This window comes from Sarcophilus harrisii, chromosome 5 (assembly GCF_902635505.1).
Source record: "Sarcophilus harrisii chromosome 5, mSarHar1.11, whole genome shotgun sequence".
In the NCBI taxonomy this organism is placed as follows: domain Eukaryota; kingdom Metazoa; phylum Chordata; class Mammalia; order Dasyuromorphia; family Dasyuridae; genus Sarcophilus; species Sarcophilus harrisii.
The window spans coordinates 236,928,668-236,945,485 of record NC_045430.1 but is presented as its reverse complement, the minus strand read 5'-3'; the positions used below and the strand labels follow the sequence as shown (position 1 = coordinate 236,945,485).

Below are 16,818 nucleotides of genomic sequence, written 5' to 3'. Positions count from 1 at the left end.
GTGCTGTGCATGTGTTGATGCATAATGAGCAAGGTGTGATGGGATTGAGCATCCACTGGACAACTGATGCCGTTACCAGGAAAGCTTCCACACAATCTAAATTTTATTGGATATACAGGTGTGAGTTACCATGCCATTCCACAAGTTAGGTACATTAACCAAGGATGACCAGCGGGGAAGGAGTGAAGTGAGAACATACACGGAGGACAAGGGGACCCTCAGGGAGGTTCTAGGACATCCTCCCCGGCGATACACATTAGTCACAACACAGCCACCCCACACGGAAGCAGAGAGCCGCAGCTGGACAAATAAGCAGCTATCATCGAGTGCATGGAAATGTGCTGCCCCAAGCAGAGAGGACAAGGAAAAACTAAACAAAACTCGCAAAAAGGTCGCTGGGAATCGGCTTCGGACAACGCGGAGCTGTGGGCCACTAAGGAGTCACGATGGCAGATGGCCCAACTTGGAATGGAGGGAAATTTGCCTCTTTGGGTCTAAAATTAAGAGTTTACAAGCAAGTTCTTTGGATAGCGGGGACAGACGCTAAATAAGGGACAAGCTTGGGGTGTGCTGATGTGGAATAATGGTTCCCCACCCCAGCCCTCCTTAATTTGGGTTTATGCTGATTTGGGGATCTTCAGCCACCATTTTATCACTTGGTAACCAAGTGTACACGTGGTAACTAATAGCAGTAACAGTCATTACTTAAATAATAAGTGATTCTGAAAATTACAAGAAAGCCAGTGCAAATCCATTGTGGAACCAAGTCCCGGCCACTTTTACCCTGAAACTCTAAAAAGAATTTTTAAGTTAAAATAACCACAGCAACCAAATAGGAAAAACTGCAGCCAGCTTTAAAATATTCCAATGTGGTAGTGTTATTTTAAAATAAACTTACATATGCCTTTTTCCATGTATTTTAGATGATGATTTACTCTAGTGTGTCCTTTTGCTTCAATTATCCCAATTTTAGTGAAGAAAAATTGATGTTCTAGATGACTAGTAAACATCTTTTGGGAAATGCTTGAGTAACTATACCTCGTTGGGAAAAGAAGGTCTAAATATCTAGGATCTACTCAATCTTCCATCAGCAAAATAGTCCACCCCATAGAAATACCAGCAGCCAATTTCGAAAAGTACCAACAAAATCAACCAAAAGCAAAATGAAACAAAGCTGGGTTCTTATAAATGAACAGTCTCAGGCACCTCAAAGAGGCAATTAAAGAAAATGAGTTTGATGCAATATGAAGTCATTTTCCTTTTTTTTTTTTTTTTTTTGTAAAAGCTCATTACTTAAGTGAACTTTATTGGATCACCTCACACAGCTAATGGAGGTTTCTCTTTTGTGCTATAAACGAAAACCCATTTATGTGTCAAAAATACATTAAAATGAAAATAATCAAAAGACAACCACACAGGCTGTGAACCATGTGAATATGACCAAGCTGAGATTGTGCTTAATCAAAATGAGTCCATCAGAGCCTTTGGAAAAAGGAATTTTTAGTAAGACATAATGGACTGGTTGAGGCTAAAATTTAAAGGTGTTATAGATAAATTCAGCATGCTGACCCAGTCCTTTCTTTCCTTAACTACTTCCATTTAAGTAGACAAGGAGATAAGATGGAGATTGGGGACGTAGATTTGTTTGCTTAATATTTTTAGATATGCTTACAACTTATATAAATAGGTATAATTAGAAAGTAGAACATGAGGTCAGCATTCAAACCAAAAGGCATTTAATGGCCCAATACGAACATAAGCCTTTTTCTCTGTGGCTTTTAAGTTAGTCTCATTTCTGATATAACCACACATCTTTTCCATAAGGATATAAACTTTTGCTATTCAAAAGAGATGGTCTCATTTTAATAAAACATTCAAACATGAACAATTCATCTTTGTGCCACTGAGACAATTACCTTGCCCAAATACGCTTTTTAGTGTACCCAAGATCTGGCTGAATATTGACACAACCTAGTATGGTCTCAACAAACAGTGATAATAATAATTCTTTGCTCATGAGATAACACAGTTAACTCTTCAGGAAAGGAACTACTTCGTGTATTTTGAAGAATGTCCAAATCCTTTGTGTAGCTAATCAAATACAAACTATATCTTGGTGTAATGCGGCTTAGGATTCACAAAAACAACATCAAGTCAAACCATGAGTGTTGACACAGAGAAAATCCTCCCATGGAAGTCACCATCTGAAATGGGAGGGAAAAAAAAAGTTACTCATACTTCTGAACTTAAAATAGGCAATTTTGCTCCGGTGCCCCTTCCACAATTCCTGGTTTTTGCTTGCACATTTTTAGAAAATGGAATTTATTTAACATCTTGCTCCTGAACTCTTTGTGATATACAACAAGCCTCTTCGCTGGCCATGGCACAGGACCATGTTATAAAATGAGATTTCTAGAATTGGAGAGTTGCCCTTAAGCCTCAAATTGTGCTTTTTGTAACTTCTAACCACTTTCCCTAATTCTGCTCTGCAAAATTCCCTAATCTCTGCATAAAGAGAACAAATGTTATCTCTCTTCCACACAACAGGCCTTAAAATATAGAAGAACAAAGAACTGGTCCCTCCTGAGTCTTCTCAAGGTTTAACATTTCCACTTCCTTTAAGCAACCTCCAAATATCACAGACTTAAAACCTTCCACCATCTCACTTCCCTTTCTCTGAACGCTGTCCAGCTTACCATTTTCCTTCAATTGGTGCTCAGAACAGAACACAAGACTCCACCCAATGTCTGATAATGTGAGGTTCTGATAGAATCCTAATAGGAAACACTTGTCATGAATAAACAAGTTTTCTTTGGTGGAGTCCATGTCCAGTCGGCAATATGTGAGGTCCATGATACACAGTGGCTCCAGGGCTGAGAGGATGAGAAGCTTTTAGAGGATGGGTTTATGTAAGTTAGAGGTGACAATAAAAAATTTTTATGTAGAATATATAAAAATAAATAAAATTTTTATTATTCATTATTTATATATGTGCATATATATACAAAAGAATAAAATTGCCCTACAACACCAAAAAATTGCCATTCATGATTTTGCTATTCTCAGCAATAGAATGACCAAGACTACTCTGAAAGACTTATGATAAAAAATACTAACCAGAGAAAGAACTGATTGTTTATTTTTCTTGAGGGTTTTTTTTTTGGGGGGGGGGAATCTATGTTTTCTTTTGCAACATGACTTTTATGGAAATGTTTTATATAAGAGCCTATGTACTTTCTCAATGGAGGATGGGATAGGAAAGAAAGGAGAGATTCTGGAATTCAAGTTTTAAGAAATAAATGTAAAACAATTGTTTTATATGTAACTGGGGAAAAAATTTTAAAATTAAATAAATTGAAAATTGCCATTCATTTACTATTTTAAAGATATTAACCTCGGGGTAGCTAGGTGGGCAGTGGATAGAGTACCAATCCTGAAGTCAGGAGGACCTGAGTTCAAATATGGCCTCAGACGCTTAAGACTGCCTAAGTGGTGTTACCATGGGCAAGCCACTTAACCCCAATTGCCTCAGGAAAAAAAAGATACTTTTGTGAAAATGCTGAAAAATAAATGTTACTAATACTGTTTTTGAATGTTTTAAAATTCTTCAGAAAACAGGTAAATTCATGAATGAACTTTAGATACTAAAGTTTTGGTTCTTATAAAAATCAAACTGAATGTAAAATTGATACATTTAATTAATAAATTAAAATTAATTAAAAGAAAAAAGAATCATATAATAAAAACAATATCTCCAAAATAAAAAGAAAAGAAATTGTGACAAGTACGTGATGTAGATTTACTTAAAATTTAGATTTAGATAATATTCAATAGTCAAGGCAAGGGATCAAAGTAGGAAATAGAATGATTAATAATCATATGAAAATCCTTTCTAATTTTTTAAGTAATTGGAGAAATGCAAATCAAAATTTTCATGAGGTAGTATTCTGCACCAAAGAGATGAACAAAAACAGCTAAAAATAAAATAACACAAAATAATATAATACATAAAATAAATTCAATAATGATAGGTTTGAGAAGAATCCATACATATGGTTAGTGAAGTTTTAAATCACTAAAAACTTTTGGGAATGCAATCTGGAAAGATACAATGTCACAAAACTAACCATACTGTTAAGTTTAGCTATTACATGTCTGAGATTATATCCCAAGAATATTATTAAAAGAAAAAAAGAACATGTATATAAAAACATACAAAACTTGATTTTAAATAGCAAAAGAACTGGGAACAATCTATATGCCCAATAATTGGGGAATAGAAAAAAAAAGTGAAAGAATGTACATTTAATAGAAGGCTATTCTCTATAAAAATGTTTCAAGACTACAAAGAATTGTGTAATGCTTCATATAAAATATAGTTATTGTTGTTCGTCTTTGTTCTGGAAGATGACCATGACATCAGGAGGTGGTGCCATGACATGCAAGTGAATTGGATTTAAGTGAGGGAGGGCTGGGCAAAGCCACTTGTCTCACTCCAGAGCCATCTGAGTCCAATAGGCAAGATACAGCTCAAGGCAATTGGAGATGGCCCTGCAAAATAATGCAAAATGAGGAAGAAAAAGAACACACATTAATCACAACTATGTTTTAAAAATACCAAACACAAAACTTTTAAGCAGATAGAAAAGTTATGTTATTGTTCTAATTTTGTTTAAAATGTTGTTTTAACCAAAATGTAATTTAAATTTATTCTGTGTAGATTTGCTTTTTAAAGATTATTTGTATTTCTTGAGAATCTATTTTAGTTTATAATAAAAGAAAAATTAAATTTAAAAATTACTCATTGGGACACTAAATGCACTGTTGGTGGAGTTGTGAACTGATCCAACCATTCTTGAGAGCAATTTGGAACTATGCCCAAAGAGCTATAAAACCACGAATATCCTTTGATCCAATAAATCCCACTGCTAGTTCTATTTCCCAAAGACATCCAAAAAAAGGAAAAATGACCCATTTGTACAAAAATATTTATAGAAGCTCTTTTTCTAATGGTAAAGGCCTTTAGAAAAAGAGGAGATGCTCAACAATTGGGAAATGGCTGAACAAGCTGTGGTATATGATTGTAAGAAAATATTATTGTGCCATAAGAAATGACAATCAGGATGATTTCAGAAAACCAAATATCTCCAAAATAAACATAAACTTGATGGATAGTGAAGTGAACAGAACCAGGAGAACCTTGTACACAGTAACAGCAATAATTTTTGATGAAAAATTGTGAATGACTTAGCTATTCTTAGCAATAGAATGATCCAAGATAATCCCAAAGGGCTTTCCGCCTCCAGAGAATGAACTGATATTGTTTGAGAACAGTCTGAAGCATGCAATTTTTTACTTTCATTTTTTATTTGAGTCTTCTTGTACAAAATGACTCTAATATAGAAATGTTTTAAATAAATGTACATGTAGAAGCTATATCTGCTTAACATCAGGAAGGGGAAAAGGGAAATAAAGAAGGAAGGGGTAGAATTTGGAACTCAAAACTTTAAATAAAAATATTTAAAATTTGTAAAAAATTGCCCCATGTTAATTCAAATCCATCATTTGGGGTTCCTTATCAAAACTTTTGCACTTCCCCTGTTGAACAATATATTATTAGCAGTAATAATTAGTAAATTACTAGTAATTAGTAAAATGGTTAAAAGCATATTGGACTACAGGCATGGTGAGGGGTATGGTTTTTTGTGTGTGTATGTATGTGTTAGGGTTCATGTATGTTAACATTAAAGAAATATTCTTTTTCTATATTTCACAATATTTATGTTTAAATAAGTAAAACAAAATGGGTTAAGTACTACTACTCAGAATATAATGATGATCAGAGTCTGCAAAAGAAATTTCCCTCAGCAGCTACTTTTGGCTATCGGTGCAATTATTACTGTGCTTCTATCAGATATAAAGCATTATACTAAATGTTGAATAGACTTATAATCAGGAAAATTTAGAATAAATTCATTTGAGTACATATGGCTATTGAGGTAGGGTAGGTAAGCAGTCAGTAGACAGGCATTCATTGTGCTAAATCTAGGACCACAAACATATGCCTTTCATTAGAAAACTGAACCTGTATCCTTGAGGAGATAATATGCAGGTCTGAAAAGACAATGTTCTAGAGGTTCAGTTTGACCAGGGGGATACAGAAGGAATATGTGGTCCACCTCTTCTCAGTCCACTGGTAGTATTCTGAAGGGTCCTTTCTTCAAACTGCCGTAGCCTGCTCTTGAAATACTATCTTAAGAAAAGAATTCCTCTCACTTCACAGAAAGACTGTGGAAGCCATACCCACTCCAAAAGGAGAGTATCCAAAAAATATTAGGCAAGGGGCTTAGAGCCATATCCCCTCTGCTGATGTTTTTCTTCATAAAAGGCAATATCAATACAAATTGAGATCAATATATATAAATATCTAAATATTTATATGTATATATTAACATATAGCTAAATTTTATATTTATATCTACAAATATATAAATATTTATATATCTATAAATATCAAAATACTTATAAATATAGTCTAAATAGCTAGATATATAAATAATCTAAATATTTATGTATATATACTATATATCTAAATATTTACATATAAAATCAATTTTGTATATATATATAAATATCTAAAAATTTATATTTTTGGAAAAATATATATATATATCAGTAGTACCAAGGTAATAGATTAAGCTGGTGATCTGAACCAGATCTTGCTCTTAATATCATTCCCTAGCATCCAGTTGGATATCACTACCTAAGTAAAACGAAATTTTCAAATGTTGTTTATATTTGTGTCCCAAAATAAAATCCTCATCTGTTTCCCAAAACCTACCCTCCATCTAATCTTCCATCATTTAGCTGATACAACTTGGGTAATTTATTTGAGGACATCATTATTCTTCCATCATATTCTTCCAGTCCATTTGTCCTTTTGTTTTTGAAGAGGACCAATGACATCATGGGGTGAAGAACTGGGTTTAAATGAGGCAGAGAAGCGCAACGTCATCAACCTCCCTCTTCCAACTTCAGGGGCAGACCAAAGTCAGGGTGACTGGTAATGGCCCCTAACCGTAGCATCCTCAGTGTCTGGCCCAGCTCCAAGGGCTCCTGATGCCTGCTTTATCTGCCTTTATTGCCATTGCATCCCCCTCTCATCATTGGTTACCCTTAACCCAGGTTAGCCCATTGGCTGAGATGGGCCACGGCTACTTGGAGCCACAGGCCAGAGTGGGGTGAAGGTGGATGCCATTCCTGAGCTTCTACCAGATGTAAAACATTATACTAGATGTAGAAGGGACTTATCATTAGGAAAATTGAGGATAAATTCATTTGAGTATATATGGGTATTGAGGCAGGGTACGTAAGCAATCAGTAGGCTCACTAAGTATCCAGAGAAGACCATGTGCACACCTGCTCCATCTTGCATTATTTATTTATACATTCATTTGTTTATTTATTTATTTTTGGGGTTTTGTGTGTGTTTTTCATCTCATATTATTTAGCAAATCTAGCTAAGGAACATTAAAAGTTCCATCATTTTCAGCTTGCTCACCAATCTCATAGTCATTTTTGGTTCCCTCCCTCCTCCCTAACCCTCCACATGTAACCCTGACCATTCTACCTCAGTGATGTTTCTCACATGGCAGCCGCCTTAATACGGGCGCTCATTACTTCTCCCTCAAGAGATTGTCATACCTTCCTCATTGATTTTCCTTTTTCTAACCTCTCTCCTCCACAGTCCAATAAATCTTCCTAATGATCCACGTAGATGACTTTACTCTCCTGCTCAAAAAAACCTTCACCGATTCCCCTACCAGGCTAGAGGCTAAAAAATGAACCACTTAAAAGGGCAATTAATTAAGGCTCTCCATCTCTGGATTCCTTAATTTTTTAAACCGTATCCCATACTTTTCTTTCAAGTACAGGACACTTCAGTTGTACTAGCAACTGATACCTCCACATGTCTGCCCTGGGAAGCTCCCGTTCTTGTTCCAAGGGCCAGCTGAGATGCTCTCCACTCCATGATGCCTCCTTGGATGCCTCTAGCTTCCTCCTGAAATCTCCACCTGATTCTTTTTACCTTTGCCAGGCCCTTATCATATTCTAGCCTGTGATATAATCAATCGAGCTTCACTCGGGCTTATTATATGCCGAACACTTGGTTCAAAGACCAAGACTGATTGATCTTCAACCTCAAAGAGATTATATTCTTTTGAAGGAATAGGATATACACACTTGCAAGTGGGTGGATACACTGGGAAGCAGCTGGGGATTTTCCCATTGACACATGAACCGCTGCTCCTATGCATGAATTACTTAAAATGGAGCCAATTCCTGGCTCAGAAGGTGAGTGGGGAGAGCCTCCATAGCTATTGAGAAGGCATAGGTAGCTGTGGAGGTAAGTCTCATGCTATTACACAGAATACTGGATTAGCATCAGGGTTCAAGTCCCCTCTAAGGCAATTAAGGTGATCCTAGAAACACCGTTTAACTTCTCCAGCCATTTCCTTATCAGTAACATAATAGAGTTCTTATTCACTCCCTTCCTAATGGATATATCTCTCTTAATGATATCACTCATTGACCAAAAAGTCCTTTCTAATTAAATCTATGGTTGGCTCTTTATAGGGAGGATGCAATGAGATTCACTTTTCCATCCTCTGATTAATTGTTCCCATATCCTTCAGGGTTGATCCACTGCTCTGGAGAATTGGATAACCCTGGTGAAGCACTGTTAGTCTTTGTATCCTGTGGGCAGCATCTCAGGACTGAGAGTCTGGCGTGAATTAGTCGGATTGCTTAGTCCAGGCTGAGGCTCAATGTGTTTCTATTTTCCCAGGGAAAACAAAGGCTGCCTAAAAGCCAGATTTACCTACTGATCACAAGAGTAAGAGAGACTTCCTACATTAACACTGACATCAGAGATAGCCAGAATGGCTGCAAAGTGGGGGTCTGAAGTCAGGGCTTCCATCGATAATTCAAATCCCAGGAAGTTTTTCAGACCTTAGTTAAGATTACTTATTCATCTAACTATTATTTAACAGCAAGGAAGTTTGATTCCAGTTGTGATGAAAATGGTGAACATCTAAGAGTATTTTTGAGAATTAATTCTTTTTAGAAAATGAACACAAAATTTTTTATTGCCCAATCTCTTTGGTTTATTAAAATCTGAGAGAATTAGTATACCACAAAGTTACTATACCAGAGAAAATTATTTTCCTGCTCATTTTTTTGGCATGATATACTCGCACATACTTAATTCTCTGACCCCCTAGAGTACTGATAATATTAGGTCCAAATGATGGAAGATGCCCAAAGAGATTATAAACATTGGACACTGGTCCTGGTTCAATTATATCTGTTCCAAATGCTTTCCCGGAAAATGTCACATGGGTAGAATAAATCACTGATTCATAATGTGAAAAAAATTAGAAAATTCACTTATCAAAACACTTTGATCAAAACTCTTTTACAAAGGCCAATTTTTTTTCTTTTCTGGCTTAGCTTTGGGCTACATTATTAATTTGTCAATTTTAGTCCCATAGTCTGCCTCCAGATTCTCCAGGATTGTAATTTTCAGTTAAAGGACTAATACAGCCTTGCTAAAAAGAATTTTTCTGTGGTTATAATCTCTTAAAATCCCCATTTATCTAGTGAATGCATGCGTGTGTGTGTGTGTGTGTGTGTGTGTGTGTGGTGTGTGTGTGTGTAAAACTGGTACTTTTCCTCTTCCCCTCCATGAGATCAAGAACTATCTTCTTTCTACATGAAAGTTTTTCTAATCCTTCCAAATGCTAGTCTTCTCTCCCTAACCTATCTTGTTTCTATCTTATAATTAATTTTGTGTACATTGATTTTATATAGACATATATTTCTGTACTCATATGAGTAGGATAATCTGATGTCCTGTCTCTGGCACATACTGACCATGGAACCCAGACTAAGTGACTGAGCCACTCAGTAACTGTAAATTATGGGTTTTAAAAATGTAGTCCAAGATCTCAGTCAATGGGTTTCTGATTAACGGCAATAACCACAAAAGTAGTAACTTTGGACAAAGAACTGTTCTGATGCTTCCTGGTGGTGGGGAGGTGACCCTGCATTCTAAAGGGTATATAAATGAAACACAAGCTTTTGAAGTGAGAATTATTTTTACTGAGGCTTGGCAATGGATTGTGTATAGGTCATCCAAGGAGAAACTCATTAAGAAATAGTGAGTCACACTTCTCAGTTCATTGCCGATTGATGATAATCAAATTTTGGAGACCACCCTCAATTTATCTGGAGATTATTTCCTATCCCTACCTTTAAGCTGTAGAATTAATACATTTACCAGATTCCTTTAGAATTCAGTCCACTTAGTAATGGTGTCACATTACTGTCAATAAACTTTGCCTTTTGACTAGGATAATTAAAAAAAGAAAGAAAGAAAAGAAAAGAAAACCTAGTCACAAAGTGATGAGGTTTCGCAGGCCATAACAATTCATGGAACTATCCACTCAGGTATGGAGAGATTTTAATCTGCATTAGAGGGAAGAGTACTCACACCAATGAAATCAAGGATATTTACAAGCATTAATAAGCTTTTAAAATTTGTATAGGCTTTAAAATTCACTTTTTGATCAAACAGCTTGTTTTGTTCTTAAAATTTCTTATGGGCTATTTAGAACATGGAAGAGCAGATATGGAGGCTCTGCCCACACTATTAAGTTCAGAGATCCATTTGAGTATTTGAGGGATGTTTCTATAAGGAAGATAGGACAGATGTTATTATAACTCTATTTCACAGATGAAGAAATAGGAGATAGAGAGAGGTCACTCTGTAGACAACTTTTATCAAGAATTTCCTAGACAATGAGCACAAATTTAAAATATTCAAAATGGAGCAAAACAAGCATATATATCCAAAAGGACAATTTGCAATTTAAAAGATAATTTTTCTCTCTTTTTAAGCATTCCACTTAAGTGGGCGATGTTTCCTTAGTGCGGAAAGAATGGATCTCACTAGTATGGAGAATGCTCTGACTTAAATATTGACTCGGGTTCGAGCTCTTCCTATCCCAAAGGGGCAGTTGGGCGAGACAGTGTATAGACCTACCTGGCTCAAGCTGCCTCGCATTTACTAAACTGTAGCTTAAGGACGCCTTTCCCATGAAGCTGGAGAATTTCTCTGTACTCTATGGGCATCGCATGGAAGCCGGGCTTGGGCAACTCATTGTCGTAGTAGTGATGGTTGATGGGTGTGTCATTGGTGGTCTTGGAGAAAGGCCAAAATCCGTACAGCTTCACGTTCTCGCACAGCTCGATGGCGGCACTCGTGATCATTAAGCCCGAGGACAGGCGGAAGGCGTGCACACCTTTAGTTCTCCAGAACTGGGCGAGGCTTTTCAGGTACTTGGGGTGAAAAAATATCGCCTTCTGTTTGGCTTTGAATCCATGCAGTGTGTGGTACACGTCCAGAGAGATGTCAGTGTTCCTTCTGAAGGAAAAAGCCGGCAGGATGAGGAATGCCTCTCCATAGGTGGCAATGCTGTTCACAAACGCCGATTTATTCCCGTTTAACTCACCATACCTGAGCAAAGTGAAACAAAGTGTGATTGTTAAGACTGGCCATTTAAGTCACACTTTAGACTTTTTTTTCATCGACTCAGACGCTGAACATTTATATTAATGAATAAGAAATGAGGCATATAATAGATTTAAAGAAAATTAATTAGAATCAATTGCCTGCTCACTGTCAAAAGCAAGGATGTCATCCGTCCATGCCAGAATTCTTAGGCTTTTCACTCTATTTCCTCAGCTGACTTCTGAGAAATTCTAGGAAATGCACTTTCTACCTCTTCACCACTCCCAACTCTCTTACTGTTTCCTAACTGAATGTGGACGGGCCGGACCTGTAATTTCAAGGTACAAGACACTCCCTGTTAGGTCAGCACCTGGAGAGAGTAGAGGGCCTAGAACCTGGAAGATCTGGGTTCAAATACAGCCTCAGACACTTCTTAGTTGTGTGACTCTAGGCAAGAAACTTTAATGTCTCAGATCAGAACTTAAGATCCCAGAGAACAAATAGCATTACGTCATTTGTTCCTTTCAGTTCTTATTCAAACTTAATTAATAAACGGGATTAAATGAAAAGAAGGATCTCCCAGAGGTCAATGGATATTACAAAGCTGTATTAAAAACTATGAATGATTAAAGAGGAAAGATGTACAGGTAGTGATCCAAGAAGTCTTTTGGTTATACGGATGGAATGATCAACAACTGAGAGTGAGAAAAAACAACAGAAAAGTGGTATGATCCACTGGTGTCCTTGTCATATCAAAAAAAGGTGAGGTAGGTCCCCCTTACATCAGGTGGGTATCCTGTGGCCAAGATTCACACACATAATGTGGAGCCACATCTTTGAAAATAATGTCAATATTCAGTTATAGATACAACAGAGTATTAAATATGGAGAGCTAATAGAGAGTAAAAGTTTATTTTACAAAGCTTTCTCTCTACTTTGTATTTTAGTCAATCAATCAACACTATTTTCCTCGTATTTTAGTCAATCAATCAACAACATTTTCTAGCAGTTAAACTCTATAGGAGATCATGGAAATTGTTTCAAAGTATAAACAAACCCAAGAGAAAGCTGGGATTTGTTTTGCCCAGTTCTCCCAAGGCTCATTCTCTGGCTGTAAGGTGTTACTATGTTTAGCTTGTGATAGTACCAGTGTGCAACACAGTCTCCTAATGGTCTAAAATGCCATCTCTAAAGATACGTAATTGATGAGCAAAGAACAGAGTTGCCCAGCCACTGGGAGAATTAGCTTGAGTAAGAGGCTCGTATAATTTTTGATGAATAGCTCACCCTATTTTAGACCCACAATGGTCATTGAAAATAATGGTTCATATGAAGTGTCTGTGTTTTAATTTAAACAGATTTTATTTTTCCAGGTAAAAAAGTAAGGAGCTAATGGGAAAAAATAACAAAAGCAGAGGGAAAAGAAGGGAAGAAAAAAGCTTTAAAACATGAACAAAAAAAATTTAGCAATATAATAATAATAGCATTATTATTATATAATATATTGTACATTAATATTATTTATAATAATAATATAACATAATATTAGTATCTAAATATTGTATCCCAGAACTAAATGAGGCTTTTAAATGAAACTTTGTAAATGAGAGGAGCATTAAAAGGATTTGTTATTTTGATCAGCCTGTTGAATTCCCATTTATGTCTTTTTTTTTTTCTTTTTTGCTGAGGCAGTTGGAGTTAAGTAACTTGCCCAGGGTCACACAGCCAGGAAGTGTTAAGTGTCTGAGATCAGATTTGAACTCAGGTCCTCCTGACTTCAGGGCTGGTGCTCTATCCATTGTACCAATCAGTTGCCCCTCCATTTTTGTCTTAATGGATTTGTCATGGGGCTGAGACAAGATCTGAGAGAAATAAGGTTAAATGACTTGCTCAAGATTGTATAATTCACAATAGAATTCAGAGGTAGGATATGATCCATGTTCTTCCAATATCAGAACTGTATCAGACTGCCTCTAGAGAAAGCATTTACAAGATAAAAAGTAGTTTAACCTATATTGGATTACTTGCTGTCTAGGGGAGGAGGGGAAGGGGAAGGAAGGGAGAAAAATTGGAAGATGAGGTTTTGCAAGGGTGAATATTGAAAAGCATCTTTATATGTAGTTTGAAAATAAAAAGCTATTATTAAAAATTTTTAAAAGGAAAAGTAGTGCTAAAAGTACATAAAATTCATGACACTGGTATTATACCATCATTATTAAATGAATGAATTCATTTTCATTTGCATAAGCAACCTTTAATCATAGGGTCACATATCTGAGAATTGGAAGAGGTCTCATACATTGATTGCCTAGTCCAACTCTATAATTTTATGGATGCGAAAACTAAGGCCCTGAGAATGTCGGTGATTTGCCAAATATCACACAAAAAGGATGTGGAAAAAACGAGTTTTGAACTCAGGACCTTTGACTCTCAAATCAGCTCTCTCTTTCTTACTTTGCCTGTGCTCCCCCAGACTATAAATATAAAAATGCTTCTAAAACTTTTAAGAAAAAAGTGAATCACATCAAAAAGTCCTAGTTGTTATTGTCCATATTCAGAAAGGGCCATTGGAGCATTATTAGGATTAATGCTAAACCCCAAGTAAACACTGGCCAAAAATTTATGTAAGAGGCCATGAAAAAAAAATTTCTTAAAAATTACATAACTCTTATGAAGGTTTTGGTGAGAGGGAGAGAAAAGAAATGCTGATAAAAATGATAAAATATTTAAATAGGAAAAAATTACATAATTGTAATGGTACTTACTTCCGTCCAATGATGCTGGGATTAACAGTAACCAGATTGGTTTTATTGCCAACGTCTCTGCTAATGTTTCCTGTGATTGGGGGGAGATTACATCTGAAATTTAGGGGGAAAATTATTTTTAAAACATTATAAAATAGGAAATCTATAATTATTTTTCTCACAAAAGAGTATCTTTCCCTTATGGGGCCCCACCAAAGTGTACTTTTTCTTAAATTAGAAACTCTTTCAAGAGCAATTCTCCATTAGACTATTAAGTGACTTATAAATAGTAATTTTTATTTATAGCAAACAGAAAGTGTGAAGTGTAAAGAATAAGCAAATTGGAAAGAGATAAGGGTAAAGGAAGAAAAATAGGAATAACTAAAAAAAAAGGGAATAAAATTAATATGGTGACTATTTTCTGAAAGATTCCAAACATTGTTTTAGGGAGAATGGATATCCCTGGATGTATGATGACCATTCACAATCTTATCTCACTACTGGTCATCACTAAAGCTTTAATTTCCTCCATTTTTGATCAGGGTTAAGCAGCTTGATGGTCCTACCCCATTTATAGGATGCCAGATTTAATGAGTATAATAAAGTTGAATTTAGTCCCACTTAGAAGTCCTGAATTCAAGCAACCCACCAGCCTCAGTTTCTCTAGAAACAAGAGTAGGAGTGTACCACTAAGTCCTAAGGCTTGGAATACTTTAGTCAGCAATCTTATTTGCTTTCATCAGATTCTTTGTTTTGGTTTTATTCCCTCAAAAAACTAATTCTAAGTCACAATGAACTGGTGCTCTCATTCATATTTCATTGATGTGAATAGACAGGTCCACTCATTGTGTTATTTATAATGAATTGTTCAAGAAGTGGCAGAAAAGAAATGGGCTGATTACAAGTAGAAAATGTGAAAGAAAGAACAGATAGAAAGCCTAAAGATTCTGTTTGTATCTACAGGGTATTAAATAAATCAGTAATGCACTGGATAGATCCTCTCATAAAAAGACAAAGATAAGATTTTCATGAGGAATGGATGAACTGTGGCCTCTATTAACAGAGAGAACATCTACCAGACACCCACAAAAATTGAAAGAAAAAAATTAAAATTTTTACCTTCCAGTTAATTTTATCTTTTTAAAATAAAGTTCAGCTCATGTTTTCAGTTGAGTAAGGGACATTTAATACTGTTTATTGACTTCCAAGTATAACATATCTTGAAACTTTTACTTAATGGATACAGAGGGACTTACTAACCTTGGACAACGCTGTTTGAATTTTAAACATCTTTTACCATACTATGTTTGAGGATACTATCATCATCCTCCCATATTTATGAAACTCTAGTACAAATGAGCACTAACTTGAATGTAAACTCTTTGAGAGCCAGGACTCTTTCATTTTCTGTTTCTTAGCCTAAGATTAGATACACAGTAGGTGCTTAATAAAAGCCCAGTGAATTCTAAGAGGTAGGATTATTAAAATCACAAGCCTTTAAGACTTTGCTGCAGGAAGGGTGGACTCCAGGCACACATCTGTTACTCCTTGCTCTCTGTGATTTCAGCAGCTGGCCAGCTCTTGTCAGGTCTGCCTGACAGTGGTACTTCTGGCAACTGTCAAAATGCCAGGGAAATAAAATGGAACACCTTAGGGAAAGGGGAGTTTTAGTAATGGATGGCAGAGACGATAATGGACCTGGCTAGCACATCTCTCGAAGAAAATCTACTGCTCACTGCTGGTCCAAATTCTTGTGGAAAGATCAAGACCCGTTTCCAAGCTGGTAGAATGCCAGGATAGTCCAGAAAATCCCTATGCTAGTGATTCATTATGGCACATAGGTGACCTTGGGTTCCCAAAGGCCATTTATTCAGAGTGCAGGCTCTGGCTGGGGAAGTTTTAAGTCGGGATCTAGCAAAAGGAAACCTGTGTTGTTTAAACCTCACCCAAAAGGAGTGCAGAGAATTTTCTTTCCAGGAGACTTAGCCACTCTGTTATTGCTGGTCAAAATCACACAGGAAATTGATAAAAACACAAAACACTCAGCTCTGTGTAGACCCTTCCTGCTTTTGTTACAGCAATGGTAAAGTCTATGAAAAAGGTAGTAAAAATCACTGAGTTCTTGGACTTTGTACGTGCATTAATTTAACTACTGGCAGCCTTCATGTGCAAATCTGTACAAGAACAAACAGGTTGATACAACACTTGGAGGAACTGGATGATATTCATTTTGGCATTTTTACAATAAACGAAACCAGGAGACATAAATCCATTTCAGCTAGATGAAAGGAAGAGTCATAGGTTCTCTTTGGAGGGGCAAAGAAATGATGAATTCATGGAATTAGTTTCACCTTGGACACAAAGACACCAAAAAGCAGCAATTTATCAGAGATTTAGTCAAATACACATGATATGTATAAGCAATCTGGCTACCACAAACAATCTCAGGATGGTAGCTTATGTTCCAAAAGCTGCTGCAGAGGGTTAAGGAAAGTAAAG

The 16,818-nt window shown here is 36.1% G+C and overlaps 1 protein-coding gene across 3 annotated transcripts in view; it reads right to left on the bottom strand.

Annotated features, from left to right (window-relative positions):
* Positions 1-1,240: 1,240 nt before the first annotated feature.
* The window catches only part of ST8SIA6 (ST8 alpha-N-acetyl-neuraminide alpha-2,8-sialyltransferase 6), a 103,829-nt gene continuing 88,251 nt past the window's right edge, over positions 1,241-16,818 (bottom strand). For 2 of the 3 annotated variants that reach the window (XM_031939907.1, XM_031939910.1), the window contains exons 7-9: positions 14,341-14,433; positions 11,108-11,581; positions 1,241-2,204 (exon numbers count right to left, since the gene is read on the bottom strand). In XM_031939907.1, coding sequence (XP_031795767.1) covers positions 11,113-11,581; positions 14,341-14,433 — 562 coding nt within the window. In that variant the 3' untranslated portion in view covers positions 1,241-2,204; positions 11,108-11,112. Of the gene's footprint in view, positions 2,205-3,799; positions 4,552-11,107; positions 11,582-14,340; positions 14,434-16,818 lie in introns of those variants that run through there. The other variant, XM_031939908.1, reaches the window with a different exon arrangement.